Source organism: Camelus bactrianus, chromosome 3 (assembly GCF_048773025.1).
Source record: "Camelus bactrianus isolate YW-2024 breed Bactrian camel chromosome 3, ASM4877302v1, whole genome shotgun sequence".
NCBI classification, from domain to species: Eukaryota; Metazoa; Chordata; class Mammalia; order Artiodactyla; family Camelidae; genus Camelus; species Camelus bactrianus.
In genome coordinates this window covers 108,283,161-108,291,903 of record NC_133541.1, presented here as the reverse complement: position 1 = coordinate 108,291,903, position 8,743 = coordinate 108,283,161, and the positions used below count along the sequence as shown (strand labels likewise).

The 8,743-nt window shown below is 54.6% G+C and overlaps 1 protein-coding gene across 9 annotated transcripts in view; it reads right to left on the bottom strand.

The window, feature by feature from the left end:
• Positions 1-955: 955 nt before the first annotated feature.
• The window catches only part of LOC105074301 (N-deacetylase and N-sulfotransferase 1), a 153,042-nt gene continuing 145,254 nt past the window's right edge, over positions 956-8,743 (bottom strand). For all 9 annotated transcript variants that reach the window (XM_074360930.1, XM_074360932.1, XM_074360928.1 and 6 more), the window contains one exon: positions 956-3,712. In XM_074360930.1, the coding sequence (XP_074217031.1) occupies positions 3,032-3,712 (681 nt within the window). In that variant the 3' untranslated portion in view covers positions 956-3,031. The remainder of the gene's footprint in view (positions 3,713-8,743) is intronic.

Sequence of the window (8,743 nt, the reverse complement as noted above, 5' to 3'; positions counted from 1 at the left end):
TTTCTGGCTTGGATGACAAAGGAAAATAACAGTGGGGGTTTGGGGAGGCATACTAGGGTGGGGGCAGATGCTGAGTTCAGTGCGGGATGAACTTGGTTTGAGGTGCCTGGGCACCAGCATCACCAGTAGGTAGGAGGATACTGTACTCAGGAGAGATGTCTGCTGAAGATAAAGATTGGGTCAGAGGTATACTAACCACTCCCGGGTAAGGGTGGGACCAGCAGGGACGTGTTGGGTCCAGGGCGGCGGCTGTACCTGTGTGCCAGACAGACCATGCAAGGGCGTATTTCTGACATCATCTTAAGAAGCCTGGACTCTGTTGTGGACCACCTGAACTCAGCTTCCTCAAAGTCCTTTGCCCAGCCTCTGCTGGGCCTGAGCTTTCAGAGGGGAAGGTGAGGGATGTCCCTGGGACAGCCTTGCCCTCATGGGGAGTGGGGCCACAATCCCCTTCTCTGGGCAAAGGACACCCCCATCAGGAAGAGGCCACTCCTGATGGTCTGGGTTCTGAGCTCATCAGAGTTGCCTGGACTCTGACATTACCTCCCACAGGGGCTCCTTTTCCTGCCTGAAACCCCCACCTGCCGTCAGGAAGCAGCCCCAGAGCACTGGGCCCTGATGCAGCTTGGACCTGGCCACTTCAGGGACAGTGCCCTGGGGTCAAGGCCTGGGAAATACCACCTTGAGACATCATGCCGCCCAGCTCATTCATTACACAGATAGGAAAGCTGAGGCCCGGAGGAGTGGGTTTACCCAGGGTCACCCAGCTAGTAGATGACTGGACCAGAACTTCAACCCAGGGACTTCTATGGCCCGGGTGTTTTCGTTGTTCCCCATCTCTCCTCATGATTGCTACTTCCCAAGCTCCCAGCCACCCAGCGTCCCATGGACTCTTCCATGGTTGGGGAAAGGGGCAGGGCTTTAGACATAGCTGAAATGACACGGGAGGCAGAAGGACGCAGGAAGCATTTATTAAAGGCCAGAGCTGAATTCTACAGGAGGCAAGAGGCAGGGCACAGGCAGTCTCTAGTGGATTAGAGGAAAGGACTGGAGGAGAAAGGCAGTGATGGAGAACAGCCAGATAGAACTTCAGCTTCCCAAGGCTGCCTCCTGTTGGCGTTTTGGGGAAAATGCAGGTATAAGTGGATTTTCTATGCCACTGTTTCAACTAGTGGCCTGATAGTATCTTTTCTCTGAAAGAAGCCGTTAGCCCCAGCCTCCCATGCTACAAGGGTCCCTAAAGCAAGTGGAGACTTCAGTAAATGTGATCACTCATCATTGACCAAGCTGGAGCACTCTCTTATCTTCTTACCAACAGGGCCTGTGTTCCCAATCTTAAGGCCCTAGGAATCCTCCGGGATCAGCCCTTTATTCCAAAACATCCACCCACCCCATCCCTGAGTCTCTCCCATCGTGACCTCAGCTTGCCCTAGCCTCCCTTAGGGGTTCCAGGTTTGCTATCACCCTGGTGTGTGGGTAAGTCTACCCCTAACCTCAAATCACACTCTGTCCCTCACCTTTGGCAACATCCTGGTATCCTTTCACCTATAAACAAACCTTTGATCGTCAGCCAATTCCAGCCCCCCACCCCCACCCCGACACTTAGTATCCTGAAGCTGATATTCTGAACCTCTAGAGGGCACCACCAGCCAACTCTGGGAACTGTAGGACTGAGGCACATGCCTACCTGCATCCCTCCTGGGGATTGGAGTCAGAGTCACTATGGCTTAAGGGACAGGCCAGGGGCTGCATCCAGCCTCCCCAAGGTCACTGGGCACCAGGCACTGGCTAGGCTAGATGGGAAACAGATGAGGCATAACAGTGCCCACTCATCTGGGCAGGATATGGATGCTGGAGCCTGCAACTGAAGAGTGGGCTACTTCCTAAGGAACCAGAAACACAGGCCAGCTCACCCACGCAAGCTCGTCTGCCCAGCCAGTCCTCTAGCACTACTCTACCTCACTTCCTAATACCATGGATTGCATTTCAGGATGGGAAGAGCCCTCAGAGGTCATCTGAGCCAATCCATTCCCTACTAGAATCTCCTCTATGCATCCTGGCCACTGCTTGCATACCTCCCATAACCAGGAACTCTTGCCTTCCTGCTTCCAAATGGGCAACCTCAAACTCAGGAACATCGGGTAAAGCCAGAGGGTAGCATTTAGCTCCACATTAACTCTTCTCTCCCTAGCTAAACTTTGAGCCAAGCCTGGCGTGAAAGTGTCCAGAAGAGATAGATGGGTTGGAGGACCCTATAGAATTCCTGGAGGCCCAAGTCCTGGATAAGGGGGAAATCGTCGCCTTACAGCTTTCTTCTCTGGCTGCAGATAAGATGCCCGGGGCAGTCTGAGCTGGGGTGTAGAAAAGCGTGAGAGGGATCTGAGAAGAGGAATCTTCCCGCCTCTTTTCCCCAGAGAGGACAGCAGGGCACCTTGAGCTGGCCCGGGAGACCCTCTCTAAAGGTCACCATGGTAAAAATAGAGCTTGTCTGGGAAGGGATGGAAAACAGCTGCTCTTGCCTAGGACTTGGTGCCAGGGAGGCGGATGGTCAAGCCAGGGCCTGGACAGGGAATTTAGGCATAGGATCTTCTGAACACACCCCTCATTTGCCAGACTCCAGAGACAGGAGCAGGGCAGGGAGGGAGGGATATAGAATCTTTCAATGCAGCAAGTCTGGGGGTCCATATGTACAACACCCTACCCCTTCCAAGGCATTCATGTGCGTGTATTGATGGAAGGGGGAATTTAGGCCTTTGGAGATTGCCTTGGCCAAAGCTCCATTAAACAGATGGGAAAGCTGAGGGGCAGTAGAGGAAGGGTCTTTCCCAAGTGACTTGAGCAAGGGCTAGAACTCAAGCTTGGATCACTACCCTAACCCCAAGCCCAGAGCTTTCATCCTCTGACCCCTTATCTCTGGGTTTATCAAAGAGGCCAGACCCCTGGGGGATGCGGTGCTGGGATCTTGCAAGTCCTGATTCTTCTTTCCCCCTGGCCCTCCCTAGGCAGGGATGCGGTGGGGGCAGGGACGGCTTTAGGTGGTGCAGGAGGCCTCGGTGGGGAGGCTGCCACGCTTGAGCCTCAGGCTGCCATTCCACCCGCGGGGACAGATGTTGTAGCCGAGGATGCCGGGCGACTTAGCCCCGGAGTCCTCGGAATCAAGGGACACGTCGGAGTCCGTGGGCGAGCGGCGGTAGGGGAATGGCTTGGGCGGCACGGGCAGCGGGCTCTGGGGACTGGTGCAGAGCGAGGGCCCGGTGGGCAGTGGGCTCCGCGGGATGGGAGCGAATGTGGCCCCGGGCACCGCGGCCAAACCGGGGCGGACGGGCTGCGGCGAGCGCATGCGCGGCGGCGGCGGTGGCGGCGGTGGCGGCGGAGCCCTAGGCGGGGAGAACGGGCGCAGGCTCTCGGCGCCCGCCGGCCGCGGGGAGGCGCTCTTGCGCCGGGCCGCATTGATGATGTTTCGCGCCAGGAGCGCCTGCAGCTGGCGGCTGGGGGGCCGCGCCTCTGTCTCAGGTCGCAGCGGGGATACTGAGCGCTCGCTCCACGAGGGGGACATGGGAGGTGGCGGTGGCGGCAGCGGCGGGGGGCTGCTCATGCTGCTCCCACGGCCCGGCTCCCACGGCCCCGGGCTCACCCAGCCGTCCAGGCTGCTGGGGGGCCGGGATGTGCCTGGCGTCCAGGGCGGGGAGGTGGGTAGGCTCTCCCGGCGGTCCTGGGGAGAGAGCAGAGAGGGTGGGGGCAGGCGTTAGTGCTGGGCTCCTCTATACTGGGCTTTCAGAAGGGACCTAGTCTGTTGTGTCCATTGTGCAGAATCGAGAAGCCAGCGACCAGAGTCAGGTAGTGCCTGCAGTAAAACGCAGGTGCCCCAACTCTCAGCCCAGATGCTGGGAACAGCCCACGCCGCCTGTCCCTGTGCTTAATGGGGAGGGGTTGACTAGCGATTAAGAACGCTCGCTTTGGAGATAAACCACTTTGCTTACTAAATGAACCTGGGCAAGTTGCTTCAGCCACAGAAGCAACTCAAAGCCCCTGGGCTTTAGTTTCCTCCTCTGTGAAATGGGAGTATAGCATCAGCACATACCCTACAGGACTGTTGTGAGGAGTAAATGAGGTAACTCATGTAAAACAGTATCACTGTATCAGAAGATTCCCTGGAAGAGAGTAAGGTGCAACAGATGTTAGTTATGGGAAAGGCATACTGGAAGGATACATGTGAAAGCAACCAGAGTGGTTCCCTATTAGGAAATTGGGTGAACAGGGCAGGGTACACAGCCACAGGGGTAGGAATAAAGCTGTTAAGGTATTACTTTTAAAATAAGTTTAAGGTTTTGAACTATATGGCTATGTTATCTATTCAAAAAATTAAAACCAAAAATACTGGTCATTATTACTAAGGTTGGACTTGAGGAAAGGCCCTCTCAGTCCCAATCCCCTGCTGGGTTGCCATGGTCACCTCCTAATTGTTCCTTGGATACCTTGAACAGGGAGGAAGTTCCCACTGACAGATGGAAACATAAAGGGATGCTGGGTGGTTCCTCCCTAGGCAGCACAACCCCCTCAGTGGACTTCTTGCCAGCATGAGGTGAGGAGTGTGGACTGGGTGAGGCCAAGCTGGTGAACTTTGAGGTTATAAAGCACTGTTCTGCTATACACTACCTTTCCTACGTCCTACCTCCTTAGGGACTTTCCAGCCTACAAAGTTCATTCTCATCCTTACTCTCTCACTAGCTCCTCACAGCAACCTGGTGAGGTAGCCTGCATTCTCACACTCATTTTACAATGATGAAAATGAAGTTCAGAGGTGTAAATAACTATCCGGTGCGTTCTGCCCCACCGGGATATGTGTGTTTGTGTGAGAGAGACTATCTGCTGCTCATAGGCAGGGACACCAGGCTTAAACAGCTTGGACTGGCTTGAAAGTACAAGGCTTGGAGATCCATGCCCAGCATGTATCTGCTAAACCATCCAGTTGTTCATTGTTCAGCCAATCAGATTCCAGCATTAAGCCGATTCACTCAGTCTTCAATCCAAATTCACCAGCAGTCATCCCTCAGAGTCCATTCGGTGTCTCCTACCCAATCAAAATATAGAACCATTCATAAGCTCCATTCTCTCATCCAATCAGTAACCAGCCATAGCCAAGCCAGTTGTCCAATCAGAACCGTCTCATCCAATCAGACTCTAATTTCTCCCAATCAAAAGGAAGCAACAAAATATATGTTTTCTCCAAACAATGCAGCAGCTATTAGATGATAACACTCAGAAACAGAGCCCTTTAACCTAAAGAGGAATGTGGTGTGAATGTATGAACAGATTTTTCACGAGATGGTAATGTTAGGGATCTCCTGGGGACATCCAAGGCCCCGATCATCAAGTAGGAAAGTTAAAGCTCAGCATGGGCTCTACCCTCCTTTACACCCAGGGTCAGAGTTGTCATACATGAGCCAGAGACACTGGGAGCTGCTGTCCCTGAGACATCTCAGGGATCTTTCAGTCAGTCTGTCTGTGGGAAGTGGAGCCAAGAGTTTATGATCCAAGCCCATCAGCGAGTACTGAGGCAGAGGAACCAGGGCTTTCAGTCAGTGGAAGAGCAGACTGGGGCAGGAGGAGCTATGATAACTGTCTGAAATCTCTCAAGGCTGTCTCTGCCTTTAGTAGCCACAAGGGGAAGGCTACGGCCAGCAAGTGGAAGGAATTTACTTCTCAGAACCCTAGGCTGGGATGGTGGGGGCAGTGGCGAGCAGCTCCTCATCCTTTGGAGCTGGGCCAGGGCCTGACCTCATCAGATCCACCATGTCTGGGTACTGACGTGTGTGTGTGTGTGTGTGTGTGTGTGTGTGTGTGTGTGTGTGTGTGTGTGTGTGTGTGTGTGTGTGTGTGTGTGTGTGTGTGTGTTGGCGGCTGGGTGCATAATACCAAAAGGCTGCAGGGAATCAGAACTATTCACTTTCGGTCAACGACCTTAATGCACTGTACACACCAGAACTCCTTGGAAATGCACGTGGGTGAAAATTCAGAAAGGAGCACCCACTTAACCCAGCCCCAGCCCCAAAGCAGGGCATGTGTGTGGGGTGAGGGTAAGAGCAGAGCACAGTCAGACAGGAACTATCAGAATGCACAGAGAGCTAGCTCCCAGACAGCCTCTGTAATCCTCCCATTGCATGGAAGGGGAAACTGAGGCCCAGAGGTGGAAGGGGTTGTCTAAGGTCATACAAGGAGTCAGGTGCAGATCTGGGACTAGAACCCATTTTTCTGACTCTTGATGGCAGTTTGTTCCTCTCCACCAGGGGCAGAAACTCTGTTTTCAGGAGCCAGGTGGTGATGACTGTGGAAAGTGGCCAGATTTAGATAATAGGGGTGGAGGGTTGCGGGGGGGGGGGCAGTGACCTGAGGAAACCGGAAAGAGTATATGCTCTGGCTAAAGGCCCTTAAATTCTACTCTTAAGGAATTAAAATAAAGCTGGGCCTTAAGGGGCATGGGTTTTCCCCATGATCTACAGACTTTTTGGCTAAACTTTGAAGGAAAACAGAAGAATGCAATTTCCACAGGATCTTGGTTCCTCAGTGCTGACCCGGGGAGGAGAGAGGGCAGCCCTCACTTCCAAGCCAGCACACAGCTGTACCCTTGGCAGATCCAGACACTCAGCAGATGCAGGCAGCACGCGGAGATGTACCACAGGCTCACACGCAGTAACTGAGCAGCCCCCCCCCCCCCACTTCCCAGGCCAGAATCAGGGAGGAGGGAGAGGGCCCTGACCACCAGCCAGCGAACGCAGAAGAAAGAAAGAAGCAAGACAGATTTGAGGCAGAGTGTATTGAGAACAGGAGAGAAAACAAAGTTGAGGGAAGAGCTTGGCTAGCCTGGCCGCAGGAGCTGCAGGATGAAGGGTGGGCTCTTCCATTGCTGGCCCTCAGGGGTCGAAGGGAGCAGGGGTCCGGAACAGGGGCTTCACTCTGTCCTGGGAGGGGCCTGGCATGAAGGAGCTGAGCTCACTCATGACTCCCCCACGCATGCCCCCATGTTCTGGGCAGAATGAACTCACTGGGAAGGCACCCCTGTTCCCATGGAGACAAGCTGAGAGCTCACGAAAACTGCAGGCTCAGCCCAGCATGGGCACTGCCTCCACCACCCCTCACCTCCTCGGGGAGCCCAGAAATAGGGCTGGGAAAGGGAAAGTGGGTGGTGCTCGGCCCCCGGTCTTGGGAAGCTTCCATCTGAATTCTGCCTCTTGCGTCTATATTCTCTCATCCCCCCACAAAGCCTGGTTTTGGTGGAGGGGGCTGCAGCACATCAAAGGTTCAGAGGTGGTGAGGATCTCAGACTACCTGACTCAAAACCCTCACAGCGTGAATAGGGAAACTGAGACCCAAGGATACACATGGAGACCATGTTTTAGAATCTAGATCTCATAAGTCCCAGCCTTTCCCTCAAAACTATAAGGTCTCCTAGGTCCCGTCCCTAGCTGCTGTGCTCCCGCCCCGCCCTTGCTGTGCTCCCGTTGTCTCCAGGCAGTCCTGAGCCTGAGCCATCCCAACCTAAACTTCTGATCCCAGGCCTCCTGCAGCAGCTTATTCCAGCCACACCCTCCCCAGGATACCCTTGCAGACATCTTCTCCCCATCTGTCCTACAGCAACTAGGACCGTTCCTTCCCCTCTCTTCCCAGGGGGGCTGTCTTACCACTTACAAGGCCTTTCTCCCAAAGCACCAGCCTATCCTCTCCATTCTCACAGATTCTCACAGCTAGGAGGGCCCCCATTGAGAAAATAGGCCCAGAAAGGGAAAGTGACTTGGCCAAAGTCACACAGCAAGTGGGAGGCTGAGATGGGACCAGAGTCTGCCTCTCCCGCCTCTCCCCCTGTGGCCTCTACTACTGCATGGAGATGGCTGCTTTCAGTCGTGCAGATCTTGGCTGAGGTTAAGCCAAAACAGCCAATGGATACATCACTAGCGGCTCTCTTCTAGCTGTACATCCACCACTGCACATCCTTTTACAGGGCTCTCTCTCAGGGATCCCCTGGGGCCTCCCACACCCCAGAACAGTGAGGGCAAGCCAGGTGGAATCAGGACTGAGGTCTGGGATAAACTGCATTAGCTGTCTAGAAAGCGGAGCCAGATGTTTGGAGAGGGCACAGAGGCAGCTGAGCAGAGGGGCAGGAAGAAAAGCATCAGACAGCAGTGGTGGGCTAAGTCCTCATCCAGCAGAACCCAGGAGAGAAGAAAATATGAAGGCCAAGGCAAAGGTCTCTGAAGCAGCAGAAAAGAAACAGTGTCCAGAAGGCAGAGGTGGAAGAGATAGACTTGTGGAGGTGAGAATCCAGCAACAGGCAGAAAGATGCCAGAGCTGGGGCCACAATGAGGGCAGGCCCACCGGGGCGGCTGAGGAGGCAGGCCCTTGGCTGGCTGGTTCCACAGGCACGGGCAGGCTCTGTTTGTTCCAGAAGCCCCTGTTAGTTCCCTTGTAGGCCTTTACCCAGCAAGACGCTGGCATCCCTACTGCTCACAAAGGCCAAGGGAAGTCCCCCAGCCTCGTTAGGGCCTTCCAAGGGAGCTTTCTCTCAGTGACCCTCCTCCCCACCCAGCAGCAGGCTTCAGATCCTTCAGACATGGAGTCCAGCCACCTTGTGGTAGGGAAGGGGCAGCTGCAGCTCAGAGAGGAGAGGTGGCCTGCCCAAGATCACAAAGCTAGCCGCTGGCAGCATCAGCCCTTGAGCCCTGAGTCCACATACTCCTGACTCTCAGCC